This window comes from Aethalodelphis obliquidens, unplaced genomic scaffold (assembly GCF_003676395.1).
Source record: "Aethalodelphis obliquidens isolate GAN/ISIS:26980383/991018 unplaced genomic scaffold, ASM367639v1 scaffold42, whole genome shotgun sequence".
NCBI lineage: Eukaryota > Metazoa > Chordata > Mammalia > Artiodactyla > Delphinidae > Aethalodelphis > Aethalodelphis obliquidens.
In genome coordinates, this window is record NW_020837986.1 from 1,924,175 (window position 1) to 1,939,632 (window position 15,458).

Below are 15,458 nucleotides of genomic sequence, written 5' to 3' on the forward strand. Positions count from 1 at the left end.
TTAAAGGCTGGTTCTTACAGCACCACAGCTGGTCAACTCTGGACAGGGGTTAATTTATGTGGAATGCTAACTCTGAGTGGAGCTTGGTATCATATTATTTCTGAGAATTGGGCAGGGGATGCAGAGTGGTTTTGGACAATACTGGGCCAGTTTTGTTCATGATCCTGCCCATCTTCTGAAGCACCAGAAGCACTGACCCCTGTACGGGGCAGTTCCTTCCTGGGGCAGAGGGAGGCCTACAGGCCAAATGGATTCCCCCTTGCCAATAATTTGCTATGTGGTTTTGGGGAATGGGATGGTCAGAATTCCAAGGTGACCCCCAAGATTTCTGCCCCCTGGAGTACATAACCTGTCTATTCCCTCCCCTTGAGTATGGGCAGGACCTCTAAATATGCTGGATGTCACCCCCATGGTAAGGGCACATTGGGTAGCACCGGTGAAAGGATTTTGCAGATGTCATTAGGGTCCTGAATTAGTTGGTTTTTGAGTTAGTAAAAAGGGAGATTATCCTGGGTGGGCCAGGCTTAATCAGTTGAAGATATGGATAAGAGGGTCTGGGACCTTCCTGATGAGTGATGCTCTCCTGTTGGCCCTGAAGAAGCAAGCTGCCATTGAGTTCTGCAGCTACAAGGACATGGATTTTGCCAACAACCATGTGAGCTTGGAAGAGGGCCCTGTGCCTCGGAGAGACTGCAGCCCTGGCTGACACCTTGATGACAGCCTTGGGAGCCCCTCATCAGAAGACCCAGCCAAGCTGTGTGTGGACTCCTGACCCATGGAAACTGTGGGACAGTAAGCCATGTTGTTTCAACCTGCTATGTTTGTGGTAATTAGTTATGTAACATGGAACACGAATACAGGAAGGTCACTTGTCTCCTCTGGACCATCAGATTCCTCATCTGTCGGAGGAAAATTGCAGTGTTTGGATCGTCTCTAAAAGGGCCTCTGGAGTAACAATGGCAGCAACTGGCCCATATAAAGTGGTTAACTCTGGGCCACTGTTGACCGTACTTTCCATGTATTATCTTATTCTTCATGACATCTTACGAAACCAATCCTATTTTCCCCATTTACAGAAGAGGAAGCTGAGGCACAGAGAGGTTAAGTGCCTTGAACTAGACAAACTCACCCACCTAGTACATACAGCTTGGCTGTCATCTGAAATGTCACTGTTAGCTCTGCATTCCTTCATTTTAAGGTGACTTCTCTGAAAATACATACGAGTCATTAGTGTGAGAAGGGAATGTATATATATACATATAGTGTACGTATATACTTTCTCGACTTACAATGGGGCTATGTCCCGATAAACCCATCGTAAATTGAAAATATTTTAAGTTGAAAATATCATAAGTTGAAAATGCATTTAATCCACCTAACCTACCAGATATCCTAGCTTAGCTTAGCCCAACTTAAATGTACTCAGAACACTTCTATTAACCTACAGTTGGGCAAAATCATCTAACACAAAGTTTATTTTATAATAAAGTGTTGAATCTCTCATGTAATTTATTGATACTGTACTGAAAGTGAGAAACAGAATGGTTGTCAGTGTATCAGCCGTTCACCCTCACGAACACGTGGCTGACTGGGAACTGAGGTTCATTGCCGCTGCCCGGCATCAGGAGAGAAAACCTGACTGCATCTCGCCAGCCTGGAAAAAGATCCAAATTCAAAGTACAGTTTCTACTGAACACGTATTGCTTTTGCACCATCGCAGAGTGAAAAGATCGTAATTTGAACCATGGTAAGATATGTATATACCAGGACACAACCAGCCAAGCCCAGGATACTCCCACCCTGGATGAGGGGCTCTTGGTGTACTTCCGGACCCCAGCCAGGGTCGGGAGGAGGATACTTAGAACCAGATGGCGGCTTGGGGATGAGCTTGGCAGAGTGAGGCCCACTTCAATGCCCTATAACCAGAGTGAGTCCATAGAGAACTTGGTCACGAGGATCTGCCTTACCCCCTGCCCCCATCCCTGAACTTTACCTGCCCCTCCCCGTCCCCCCAGGAGGCGAACAGCCAGCCGTAACAGGTGTTTACCACTTAACCACAGAAATCATTATCGTAGCACCGCTGCCTGGCCTGCCTTTTGTCCCTTGGAGTCTGGAACAGAGCCAGGTCTGCCTGGGGGGGCCTTTTTGGGTGAATATGGTCAGGGCTGACGTTGCAAAACTTAGTATATATCATCTTACTGGTTTCATTCCCCTTAAAGCTAATTCCTCTCTCCCTTGCCATCTTCACGGTCTGTGCCCACAGCTGTCAGCATCCTCAGGGAGGAGGGGTATGAGAATTTTACCCACACTGGTTATATAATGACTTTCTACTTGAGGAAACAACTGAAAAGAAACGGAACAGAGAGAGAAACCCAAAGGTCAATGCTTAAACCGGAAGATTAGCTTTTTCCCAGTGGGGTCTCAGGCAGCATGAGAGCTGGTAAATTGGGAGATTTTGGAACGGAGATTTTGACCTTATTCGTAGTGAGAGTACACTATGTGCCCTACCTCATCCCCCCACCCCCCGCCCCTTGTAAAACACACATTCTACCTACACGTAGCAGGGAATTAAGAGTATTAAGTAGAAAACGAAAAGAATCTCAAGAGCCCCAGACTTAGCATTAAAAATATAGGATTCAAATCAGGTGCTGCCATCAACCTGCTCTCAGGTTCATGGACTTTCTCTCTCAGAGCCTCAGTTTCCCCATGTGTAAAATGAGGAGGAAATATGGACCACAGTAATGACTCTCAACCCTGTGGAGTTCTAATCCTGAGAGCATGGAAGAGTTAAGATTATCTTTAAGGAGCCCAACAGTTCTTCCAGCTATAAATGAAAACTCAATTCTTGGGCTTCCCTGGCGGCGCAGTGGTTGAGAGTCTGCCTGCCGATGCAGAGGATGCCGGTTCGTGCCCCGGTCTGGGAAGATCCCACATGCCGCGGACAGGCTGGTCCTGTGAGCCATGTCCGCTGAGCCTGCGCTCCGCAACGGGAGAGGCCACAACAGTGAGAGGCCCGCGTACCGCAAAAAAACAAAACAAAACAAAACAAACTCAATTCTTGAGAGGAGAACAGTGCCATCTGCTGGTTTCACTTTGCACTTGGAAAATCCAAATACCTGCCAATGCAATGCCATGCAATTTGGTATTTATTAAGCGCCGACTCTGTTCAAGGTGTTGTAATGCACCTCCTAAGACACACCTGAATGAGCTCCTTTCCATATGAAGGTCACAGTCTAGAGGGGACAATTGACGCATATATAAAGCTCTTTGATCCAAGGTGGGCAGTACATGGTCCCAGTGGGATTCTATGGGAAAAAGAGATGGAAAGTCTGGGGCCAGGGCCAGCTTCGTGGGCTTGTGACCTTGAAAGTCACACAAGGCTCTGTGCTTAGCAGGGCCCTGCCTTGATTTCATGCTCTGCTATCGCTGTCTTGAAATTCTTAATAATTTTTGAACAAGGGGCCATATATTTTCATTTTGCCCTGGGTCCTACAAGTTATGTAGCCAGTCTTGCCTTGTGGAAATCTTGAAGAAGTTACTCTGTGAGCTGAGTTTGGAGAACAGGGCAGCAGTGGAGTAGAGGAAGAAACCTATTCTACCAAAGGTAAGGAGAGAGAGAGGGGCGTTTGATGTTAGATGGATTCAGGCTCGCAGCAGGGAAGATGTCCAAGGACAGTCCAGCAGCTGGAACTCAGAAGACAGGCCAGGGTTGGAGCTCTGAGGCCACAGACTTTCAGGTGGGTGCGTAGGTGGAACCAAGGGTCCTGGGGTGCCCTGAGGGGAGTGCAAAAAAAGACAGAGCTGCATGGCTGGGCCTGGGCTTTCAGGTCAACCTAGGTCCTTGGCTTCTAGGACTCCTGCCTTGTGGAGTGGTAGAGGAAGTTCTTGAGGGCAGGGCTGGAAAGGCCCTTGAGCCCTAACTCCCCATGTGATGTGCTATGAAACTCCTCTTAGCCTCTATACAAGTAGCTTCCTGCTTCAACATCTTCACGGAGCAGTGAGCTCAAACTCTCCTCGGGCAGGCACTCATGTCGAGGACATTTCCTATCAATCTGCTCTCTGCGTTCCTCAGCCAGGATCCACTCTCGGGGCCATGCCAGGCTTTGAACAAGCTTCTCTTTTCCCATCATTATGGGTTTCAGCTTGCTGATGGCAGAGGACAGAACTTAGCCAAGACTTTGGGGAGCCTAAGAGCAAAGCCCATTTCGCCCCCTTGGGAAATGTCAGCTGCTTCTTTTTCACGGGGGTTTCCATGTTCTAGGGGAAGAGTGTCACAGGAAATGAACTTAGAGTTCAAAGGAAGACCCAGAGGGGTGAGAGCTCTCAACCCACATTTCAGACCAGTTCTCCCCATTCGGCACCCCCAGAGGCTGGTACAAGTCGCTGGCACCTCTGAGATCTGCCTCGTTGTTCCAAAAGCCCGACCCAGGACCCTCCCTGTAGAGCGTGGACTTGGCAGAGGGTGGGAAGGCTGGGCAGGGATGAATTTTGATTTGGTCCCTGGGCTCCAAGCAAAGAAGCTACTTTCTTGGCTGGCTTATCTCCCAGTTGATCCCAGGAGTTCTGCCTGGAGTTGTCTTCGGAAAGTTTTGTTTTGTGTCCTGTGGTTGCCCCTGGGCCTGGGGTGCCACTCTGCTTGAGGTGGAGGGATAGTTAGTAGGGTAACTTATCCCCAGAGGCAACAGGTGGTCCCCAGGGCAGGGACAGGGACTCAGGGATGCTGGCTGCTTCTGAACCCCCATTCCTCCTCCAGAAAGGGTCACAAATGTAAGCTATCTTCTCCATCGCATGTGTGGTCCTTTCCTCTGTGTGTACGGGGGGCGAAGTACACTGGGGCACCTCCCTCTGTGTGGAGGTGGGTCATACAGATCAGACTCTGCCTTGGATAGGACAGCAGAGCAATCTCTGACCCTCAGGACTGCATTTTACTGGGCCTGTGAGAGAAATGCCTGGGTAGACAGTTTAGATGGCAAGACCTGACCACCACACCAGGGATCTAATCAGCCACCAAAGTTGTGGACCAGAGACCAAACAGCCTGCATGGGTACTGTGCCTGGCTCCAGCCATAGGAAGAATAAGGAGGGTTAGGGCTTTGTACTGCAGGCTGAAACCCAGTACTCCAGGGCAGGGGCCCCATGCTCCAGAAGGGACTCAGTGCTCTGAGTGGGATCCAGTGTTCCATGTAAGACCTGGTACATCAGGGCAAGCAGGCCACGCCTCAGGAGTCCATTGCCCCTTGCCCGGATGTGTGAAACTATGGATTTCCTCTTCTAGGGGAAACACAGCTGCCGGGAGGGGAAATGCTCTAGGCTTGGAATTTCACACACTTTTCAGAGTGTGTGGAACTGTATGCAAGACACATAGAGAGATGGAGAAAGACAAAGATGGAGGGATAGGGATGCACAAATAAGAGAGATTTACAAAGTTCCTGAGGGAGGGAGAGTGTGTGATTGATTTAGAGAGTGAACCAGAAACAAAGGCAGGGAAAGCCACACTCCTGACTGGACACAAAGGGAGCGTCACTCAGGTCGTGTCTTCCTAGCTGGAAAAGGAGGAGTGAGTGACCCGTGTTAGACCCACAGGGACGGGTTTCTAGGGCGAGAGGCTTCTGCTGCTCGGGCTGCAGCCTTCAATTCCGCAGCACAGGGGCAGAGGGCAGGGCTCAGAACCCAGAAAACCGGCCAGGGATCAGGCCCAGCGTCCAGGCCGCGCCTGCTACGTCTGGATGAAGAGGTGGAAGTTGGTGCGTGTAAACTCGTGATGGATGCTCTCCAGGAGCGCATCGGCGTCAGCGGCGGGCGCAGAGGCACCCGGAGGCCCGGACCGCACGCTGTACTCCGGCGTGTAGGTGAAGGAGAAGGCGCTGGGGTAGAAGAGGCCGTCGGCACGCACGAGGCTCACGGGCACTGTGATGGGTGTGCGCAGCCAGCGCCAGTCGCTGCCGAAGGCGGCTATGTCTGGTACCACGCACACGAGGGACCGCGGGCTCCTGGGGGCGGGGCATCGAGGTCAGGGCTGCAGTGAGAGTGATGACATGCATCCCCCCACCCCTAACCTGCTTCGTTCCCTGGGACCCATGGGAGTCCCCCCTCCTCATACCTGTACATGGTTTCGGCCTCCACTTCCCCGAACCAAACCTTGAGCCCCGCGTGGAGGTTTTCACCGTGGAGCTCCAGTGTTGCCACATCGCCCCCGCCACTCAGCTGGGGGAGGGTGAGACCAGGGGGTGTGGGAGAAGCGGTGGCCGAGAGCCCGCAGCCCTCCCTCACCTGCACTCCCACCCTCCAGCGCAGTCGGTATCCACGCCCGCCAGCGTCCCCCAGCGCGCGATTCACCTCCAGGGTGCTGATGAGGGGCACCGGAGTGACAGGCTCCCGGGTACACGCCAGGCTGGTGCTGAAGGAGAATTCCACTGACTCGGTGCCGATGATGGTCCAGCAAGAGCTGTCATTGAGCACCGCCTTGTTCGCCTCCTTGGGGCAGGGGGAGGCCTGGGGGGAGATCCGAGGGGATGGGGCAGAAGCCGCGGATGGTGGCTGTCAGCGCGTCCATCCAGCGCAGTGCAGAGGCTTCCGCGTTCCTAGCGTTCTGGTCCTCGGCTCTGCGGTTTACCTGCCCTGTGAGCTTGGACAAAACCCTTAAGTTCTCTCTTTAGAGTTAAATCAGCTCGCTGGACTAGCTGGTTTCTAAAGGTGTATTTTCTTAGAATTCTAGAATTCCATGTTTTTAAACATTGTGCAATTCTGTGCCCTAACATTCCAAAATTTAAAAATTCTTTGGGAGGGATTATTGCTGAATAATAATGTTATTTTCTACATGTTATGGTTTTCTCTCTTATGATAATATAATAGTTTATTTATATTTATAGTAATATATTATTACTGTGATAATAATAGTAATTTTCCACAATTCTGTCTTAACATTCTACGATTCTAATAGTCTTTGCTCAATAATACTCAATACTATTACTTATTATTATTTTAATTTACATTCTACAGTTTTATATCACAACATTCTATGACTTCAATATCCTTTGGGAAGGAGTATTGCTCAACACCATTATCACTATTTTGTCTACATTCTCTGATTCTGTCCCGATAGTCTACGATTCTAACGTTCCATGGGAGGCAGTATTGCTCAGTAAGTAGCAGCCATGATGCTGATGGTGACCTTACGTTCTACGTTCTCAGCATTCTGACTTTCTGGGACGCCTTGGTGCTGATATTCTCTGCTTCTCACCTGAAACTGCACCACCTTCTCTGTGGCGAGACATAAGTAGGTGCCACCTCCTCCTGGAGGACCACCTGGGAACTGGAATGCACACTTGTGCAGCTGGGAGATCGGCTCATCCACGTCGAGGAGTGCACACTGTTTAGCTACTTTGCGGATGATCTACAGCAAAAGGGTGGGAGGAAGCGTGGCAGCAAGTTGCCTGGGTGCCCACAGGCTTCCCTTCTCTCTTTCTTCGGTAGCCAGGCAGGACACTGGCATATTCCCCCCACGCCAGCGCTCGACCTCCACCCAACCCCACAAAGCACTGAGTATCCCAAGTGAGGATAGGTGTCATCATGCTTTGGGCTCTCACTCTCCAGCGCTGCACTTGTGGGTCACACCCTCTGTGTGGATCTGGGGGGACCCCTCCAGCTGTGCCCTTCCTTCCCATACCATTGGAGGTAGTGTGATGCCCGTGACCGTGCAGATCAGCTGCACCAGGGAGCCGTAGTGGACATAGCCCTCTCGAGGCGGGAAGTCTCCCTGGGAACTGTGTTCATCAGCTGGGAGTAAAAAGAAGGAGGGTTTCAGGGGTTCCAAGCTTCTGCCCCAAATCCCACCCTTCTTGCCTCTAGCTCCACCTCACATTGCACATGGGTCTTATGGGCAAGGTTGGCACACAGGAAGGCAGCTAAGGCTGAAGATTCTCAGCCTGGAGTTGTCATTTGTGGCCATCCTTGCGAATGTCTGCCCCCTGGGGTGGGGGCTGAGTTGAGGGAAGGGGCTGGACACTGGAGTCTGAATAGCTTGGATCAGTCACCAACTCATCGGGACCTTTGGCAAGTCTTTTTGTGTTTCTGAGCCTCTGTTCCATGGGGCAAATTTGACTTTCCTTGAGGAGTTGTGAAGATTTAAAAAGGGAATGCATGTGAAGTACCCAGCCCCAGGCCTGCTGGTGGGATTACCCAGGTGGAGAGTGAAGGCAGCCCACTGGCGCGCACTGGCCACGAAGTCCCCATCCTCCACAGAGAGGTAGCGCGTGGAGACCGTCTGGGAGCGCAGGCGGTTGAAGAGGGAGACCTTTGAGCCCGAGGATATGCACACTGTGAGGGGAGGTGGAATCAGCGCCCCTGCCTGGCTTGGTCCCTTAGACTTGCCAGGTAAGTTCCCATCCTCTGTCCCCGGAGCCAGTCTGGCTCAAATTCCCAGACACACTGGGCATTCCTATGTCACCGCTATTTATCTAACACCTGCTGTAATCCTGCTTCTGTACCTTTGTCTGGTTCTTTTTGCTGCCTGGGCATCCTTCAGTTCAATAAACAGAATTTTATCAAGTAGTTACTAAGTGCCTACTTGGTGGCTGGCACTGTGCTGGGTACTGGGTGCCAAAGGGTGAATTAGACCCAGTTTTGCTCTAGAGGAGTTCACAGTCTCAGAGGGGAGACAGGGAATAAATATAAAATTTCCATATGATATAGTGAGGGCTGGCTGGGTTAAGGAGGGCTTCCTGGAGGAGGTTATACTCTCAGCTGGGAAGCATGAAGTAGGTAGGAGTTGCTCAGGGGGCTGCGTAAGCAAAGGCTGCGTGGTGTGAAACAGCAGTACATTTCTAGGGCTTGACATTGATCTCTTCCAGCCTTTTAACACGGGCTCAGAGCAGCCACTTTGTTTTCTAATTGGATTTTGACCACCTGGGGAGAAAGCACTGGGTCATCGCCCTCTCTCCCCTCACAGTGCTAGGCATACTGTTGGTGCGTAATGTATACTTAACCCAAGTTCCTATCCATTGCATAATGATGATAGCTAATGCTTATTGTGTTTCAGGTACTGTTTTAAATGCTTAAAATGTGTTAGCTCTTTTGCTTCTCTTAACAACTATCGGAGGTAGATAATATTATCTCTACTCAAGAGAACAACTCCCTCTAGATCACACAGCTAGCCAGTGGCAGAGCCAGGATTGAAACCCAGGCCGCCTGGCCCCAGAATCTGCACTCGAAACCATCACACTACACCACTTTACCCCTGCCTGGCCCTTTCCTGACACCAAGGGCCAGCCAGAGCACTGCCTGGATCTGAGACATTCTTCAAGGTTTTTAACCGACAGTAAGGTGTAGGGGTGGGAGCTGGGCTTCACAGTCACATTGACTCAAGTTCAAACCCTGGGTGGGCCATTTTCTAGCTGGGAAAACTTAGGCAAGTCACCTGAAGGTGACAGGCCCAAATATTTCTTTTCCTCCTTCCTTCCTCCCTCCCTCCCTCCCTCTCTCTCTCTCTCTTTCTTTCTTCCTTTCTTTTCTGGCCACGCTGCATGGCATGTGGGATCTTAGTTCCCTGACCAGGGATTGTACCCGCGTGCCCTGCAGTGGAAGCGCTGAGTTTTAACCACTGGACCGTCAGGGAAGTCCTAGGCCCAGATATTTCTTAAATGAATGCATGAACGTTCCAAACCTCATTTTCCTCATCGATGACTCACCTTACAAGGATGAGCATCAAACAGGGTGATGTATGTATATACCTGCCAAGAAAGTCCCCCGTCCCCTACTTCTCCCTTCCATCTTCCAGCGAGGGTAGCAGTGATGTTGTCATTGTCATTCAGGCTTTGTTTCCTCGTATTTTCAAAGCCATCAGCCCTGGGATTTGTCACTTGGCATCCAGGGCAGTACTTATCTCAAACTGTCTCTTTGATCAGCTGTGTGTGTCTCTCTCCTCTGCTAGGCTGTCCGTTCCTCCAGAACAGATACTTGCATATACATCAGGCACTGGATAAATATTTTTAACTGAATTTCCCCTGCCCTTTCATTATCACTTTTTTTTTTTTTTTTTTTTTGCAGTACGCGGGCCTCTCACTGTTGCGGCCTCTCCCCTTGCGGAGCACAGGCTCCGGACGCGCAGGCCCAGCGGCCATGGCTCACGGGCCCAGCCGCTCCGCGGCATGTGGGATCTTCCCGGACCGGGGCACGAACCCGCGTCCCCTGCATCGGCAGGTGGACTCTCAACCACTGCGCCACCAGGGAAGCCCTCATTATCACTTTTAATCTGTCTTTGGCTCAGCACCTGCCGACCATTTTGGGGACCCCCCAACCTCAAGTCGGCCTCTGTCCCCTTCCCTCTGCTCTTGCCTCTCCAACTTTTCCCATTCCCCGACCTAAGCCACACCTACTTACCCAGACCCCGCCCCCTTCCGACTCAAACTCCACCTCTCCCACTCTGACCCCAACCCTACAATCCAGGCATCTCCCCCTCCCCCCTCCCAAACCTAGCAGCTTCCAGACCAGGGGCACCTCCCTGCCCCGCCCAGCGGCCAGGCTCCACCCCGCTCACGGTCGGTGTTTTTCAGCGACTGCTTCTTCTGCGAGGGCTTGGAGATGACCTTGATGAGGCGGCTGTGGAAAGTGCCCAGCTCCCGCCCCCCTCGGAGCACTAGCCGCAGCACCAGCCGGAAGTGCTTCCTCTTGTCTGCGTCCGAGATGTACAGGGTCTTGGCGCAACCGAATTCCTACAGGGTTGGCGGAGATGGGTCGTCTCACCCCAGCCCTCAGTCCCTGGATGAACTGACTTTCCCCAGTTATCTGACGTCCGCCCCGTCGGACGTGACATGAAGCTGCACGTCCAAGCTCTTGGGCGCACCCTCAAGGCAGAACCCCGGTCTCTCGGCATCCTCACCTATCTTTTGGCTTCTGCAGGGGAGTAAAGGAGCCCCCCTGCACCAAAGAGAGAGGCAAGGATGGGAGCAAGAATCGAACCCCCTTCCCATGCGCTCTCACCCTGGAGTCCGGCTGCTCTTCGAAATTCAACTTCTGCGTCTCGGCAGCGCTGCCGGACGCGCCGTCCAGTCCCATGTAACCGCAGACGATGGGCCCGGTCTCCCCTGCCTGGTGGGCTGGAAAGGGACGCGAGCGGGCTCTGGAGGGACTCAAGTGTCAGGCAAGCTTAGTTCTCGCCGCCAGAGGGCGCGTTGAGACTGCGACTGAGAACCGCCCCGCTCCCGAGCCCTACTGAGGGTCCCCTTACAGAGGGTGGCGCCCGGCATCCCTGGAGTCCGCCCTCACCTTGGCCCTGCACTGGCTTCACCCTCCATCCGGGACCTGCGAGGTAGACACAGGGCGGGGGGCAGAAGAACCTGCGGAGACATGTAAGCGCTGGACTCGTGTATCCATCTCCCCTTGACTGTCCTGTAGGCGTCTCAAAGGTAGCAAAGACCAGACAGAATCCTTGATTCCCCCCACACACACATCTTTCTCACCGCTCTCCCCAGGCTTCTCCATGACTGTGAACCCCATGAACACCCGAATCTTTCTTTCTTTCACATTCCTCATTCAATCCATCCGTAAGTCCTATCCACTCCCTTTAAAACATATCCAGAATCCACTGACTTCTCACCACCTCCACCTTAGTCCCTACTGCCATAGCTTTTTGCCTGGACCTCTGCATCAGCCTTCCAACTGGCCTCTCTGCTTCCACTCCTACCCGCTTCAACCTGTTTTTCACACAGCAGCCAGAATGTGTTTTTAAAAAAATTTTTTTAGACTATGTTACTCATCTTCTTAAAATCCTCCAGCCGTTTAAATTCAAAGTCCTCACATGATCTGGCCGCTGCTTGCCTCTCCAACTTTACTTCCTGCAATGCCCACCTCTTTCTCTAATCCCAGCCACTCTGACTTCTTTTGTCCTGGAACAGGCCAAGCTAGTACTGTGTCAAGGTTTTTGTGTTTTCTGTTCCTTCTAATTGGAACACGCTTCCCCATGATCTTCTCATGTCTGGCTCCATTTTCACATTCAAGTCTTAGTTCAGATGTCACCTCCTTAAAGGGTCTTTCTACCACCTTGACCTTGCTAGCTAAAGTACATCCCCGCTCCTCAGTTTCTATCACCTTTCCTGGTTCTATTTCCCTTCTAGCTCTCACCACAATCTGGAAGCCTCTTGTTTACTGATTCGTGAGGAGTTTATTGTCTGTCTCTCCCACACGACAGTGAAGATGCCAGGAGTGCAGGGACCATAGCTGTCTTGTTCAACTGTATGCCCGGTGCCCAGCAGTGCCAGAGAGCCTGACACATGATAAGCACTCAGTAGGTAGTTGTGGAATGAAAGAATGAATGAATGGGTGAATGAGGGAGTGAATGGGGACTAGAGATTCACAGGGAGGTTCTGCTATAAACCGAAGTCAGGGCTGATGGTGGCTGAAGGAAAAGGCCCCTGATTGGCCAATAGCTGAGCCCTGAGTCCTCTCCAGGTTCTAAAAGACACTAAAAAGGGAGGGGCACACAGGGCAGAAGGTCGGGTCGCAGGGACCTTGGAGGGCCACTGAGGGACCTACCGCTTCTCATTTCCATATGATTTCTGGGCCACCTTGGCGTGCAGGATCCGCACCGTCTGCTCGCACTGTTGCTGTAGGCACTGGCGCACACCTTCCCTCAGGACCGCGGCGGGCTCTGGGGATGACCTGGGAGTGGGGACAGACCGGCCGCCCACAGCAGGGAGCGTCAAGGGGCGAGGTGGCATAGCGCGCCCGAAGGGGGCAGGTGGAATGCAATGAATGGGAGGAAGGGACTGTTCTAGGTCTGCCCCCTCGGGGTCAAAGAGAAGAAGCCTTAGGCAAGGGAGGGGACTTGGGGGCAAGCTGTCGGCTAAATATTTGGGTTGCGTGGTGCTCACTGAGGTCTGCCTGGAGCCCACCCGGGACCACCCAGGCGCCATTCTGCAAGTCTGGCTCCACTCCCATTGCAGCCTGGAGCACTGGGGAGAGGCCCCAGAGCCACAAAGGCCCCGCTTGTGCCGGTCTTGTGATGGAGGCAGAGTTTGTGAGGGCGCCTGGCTTCCCTGCACCCTGGGGGGACCCACCCCGGTGCAGTCGTGATGGGGGGGGGAGCTTTTGCTGGACCCCTGGACCAGAGTGCTCTCTCGCGTACCTGCAGATGCCTGGGAAAATGGATGGGCCCCCAAACTGTGTGCCCAGGATCCTGGGGGAATATTTTCGTCTTTTCCAGGTTAAAGCAACACTCTCAGCCCCCTTTCTCCCAAGAGAAGGTGCCTGTTGCTGTCTTAGCTTTCCTTCTCCTGATTACAGGGCCTCCATCGGCCCTGTGGAGTGGGCCAGTTAGAGCCTAGGGGCCTGGTGGCGTCTTCGCCTGGGAGTTTTGATGGGTGAGGGTGATGGGCCCAAGACCTAAGTAATTGCAGAGACCGTGGAAAGGCGTCGGTGATGGCGGAATTTGAGGGACTACCAGGTGGGGCCTGGGAAGAGCAATGAACCCTGAGGCTACCCTCTTCGCAGGATCAGAGCGCGGGACCTCTCCCCACCCCTGGAGGGGACGGCGGGGGATAAGAGCCGGGCCGCGCCCTCGGAAGCGGAGCCAAGCAGCCGGCGGCCGAGCCAGGCCCCGCTCCGCCCCTTGGGGCTCTCCCCGGGGAAGGGCCTCGGAGGCTTCCAACGCATTCCAGCTGCGGAGAGCGTAGCCGCCCAGCCTCCAACCGTAGCCCGATTCCGGCCCCGCAGCTGGCGTCTGCGGCTCCAGGGGTGGCGGGAGCAGGGGGCGCCGCGCTGGCCCCGCCCCAGCCCTTGGAGGAAGGGGAGTCGCTCCCTACCAGTGGGAGGGGTCGCGGCCCGCGTTCCCCTCCCCACCCGCCAGCCCCCGGGTTAAATGCGGCCGCCGCCTCCGCTCGCTCCAGCTGCCTGGCCGTCCGCACCTCGGGCACGCTTCCTGCGCCGTTACCTGGTCCAACTGTCCGGGAGGCTCCGCCCGTCGGCTCCGCTCTGCGGCCGCGCCTCCGAGCTGTCCGGCAGGCTTAGGTGAGTCAGAGGGCCTGGGTGCGCTGAGGGGTCTGCGGGGAGCAGGCATCCAGCCAGACCAGGCGACCATATTTAAGCGCGGCTGCACCGCCTACGATGCCCCCGTCCGACCTGCTGTGCCCTTCCCCACCTATGTAGGGTCCTTTCCAAATTGAGGCCCCACCAGCACGGCCGCCAAAATGGAGAGGGGGGGACTTTTTCCCTGACCTCCTCCCTCCAGGAACCTCCCCCCCCGGCTCCCCCCCCCGCCGCTCCCCGGAACGTCCTCAAAGTGTTTATTCTTCAGCCAACCCTTGAGGAATTATTCGCAGACCTCTCCTCCCTCAAGAGTCCACTTTCCCCACCCTAAGGGCATTTCTTCTTAAAGCTATGATTAACCGCCTCAGAGGCGCTCTGGGTTCTAGTGTCAGCATTGTCACCTTGCCACGTTGCTGTGTGACCCGGGCAAGACATTACCCTCTCTGGTCCTGCTTTCTTCCTCTGTAGAATGAGGGGTTGGAAAGGTGATGAACTTTGAGGCAAGGACTATTTCGACTTTCTAGGATTGTGTGGAGGTGGGGCGCCAGGCGAGATGTTGGCTCAGGCCAAGAGCAAGATAAGGGGAAACTTAATCAAGGTTTGGGGGCTCAGAGGCTTCTGCAGGTAGGAACGGATGGGAGGCAGCGAAGGCCCCTGTGCCTTTACCCTCATACTCCGCAAGGGTGCTCGCCTGCCTTGACTGTGGCCCAAGCTGGAGAAGGCATTCCACACCCTCCCACCTCCAGCTGGCACATCTGGCTTAGTCACCCTCCCACGATGGGTCCTGCCAGAGGGATTTTTGTTCCTCTACCAGGCCTGAAAGGCGAAGACGGTGAGGATCCAGGACGGGAAGGGCGCCTGTCGCTCCCTCCAGGCACCCGACCTTGCTCAGAATAGGACCATTCACGGAATTGGGGAGGGGGCGGGGCTGCGGTTGGATTAGGGTCAGCTGGCCCCCTCTGCCAAGAAACAGAAACAGAAAAATGGCTAACACAGCTTCAGCAGGGGGTGCGGGGGTGGGGGTGGGGTAGGGACCCAGGGAGCGAATGGAAGGAAAAGAGGTGACGCCTAGGGGCCAGGTTGCCAGACAGCTCAGAAGGGAGAAGGGAAGCCAGGAGTCCTAGGTTCCTTTGCAGCTCGGCGGGCCACCTTCTTGGGCCTCACTTTTCCCATCTGTATAATGGGAGTCCTTCATGACTCTCAAGGGGCGTCGCCAAGGGCCGCGGGAGAGTGAGCGCTCACCTGCCCCCACAGGGTCCATGGCTGCGCTCCGAGGCCCGGGCCGGCTCGCGTCCGGGGCGCGTCCAATGCCACTGTCCCCGGAACCCTGCGCACTTCTGCTCTTTGGCCCTAACGCCGGATATATTCTGCCCGGGCCTTATCTCCAAGGCCCTGGGGCTCCCAGCCCCCTATTTGCTTTGGGCAGGGGCACCTGCTGGG

The 15,458-nt window shown here is 53.9% G+C and overlaps 1 protein-coding gene across 1 annotated transcript; it reads right to left on the reverse strand.

Moving 5' to 3' along the window:
* Positions 1-2,968: 2,968 nt before the first annotated feature.
* Positions 2,969-15,279, reverse strand: RBPJL (recombination signal binding protein for immunoglobulin kappa J region like). The gene is made up of 11 exons (XM_027078040.1): positions 15,261-15,279; positions 13,924-14,071; positions 12,528-12,653; positions 11,262-11,332; positions 10,977-11,092; positions 10,534-10,708; positions 8,178-8,315; positions 7,666-7,775; positions 7,240-7,392; positions 6,100-6,491; positions 2,969-5,989 (listed from the first exon to the last, which is right to left on the reverse strand). The coding sequence occupies exons 1-11, from the start codon at positions 15,277-15,279 to the stop codon at positions 5,716-5,718; spliced, it is 1,722 nt and encodes a 573-aa protein (XP_026933841.1). The 3' UTR covers positions 2,969-5,715.
* Positions 15,280-15,458: the final 179 nt, after the last annotated feature.

Coding starts and splice junctions, on each gene's coding strand:
- RBPJL (XM_027078040.1), bottom strand. Junction 7,393..7,665: donor GCATCACACTACCTCCAATG/GTATGGGAAGGA, acceptor CTTTTGCTGTAG/ATCATCCGCAAAGTAGCTAA. Junction 6,492..7,239: donor AGAAGGTGGTGCAGTTTCAG/GTGAGAAGCAGA, acceptor ATCTCCCCCCAG/GCCTCCCCCTGCCCCAAGGA.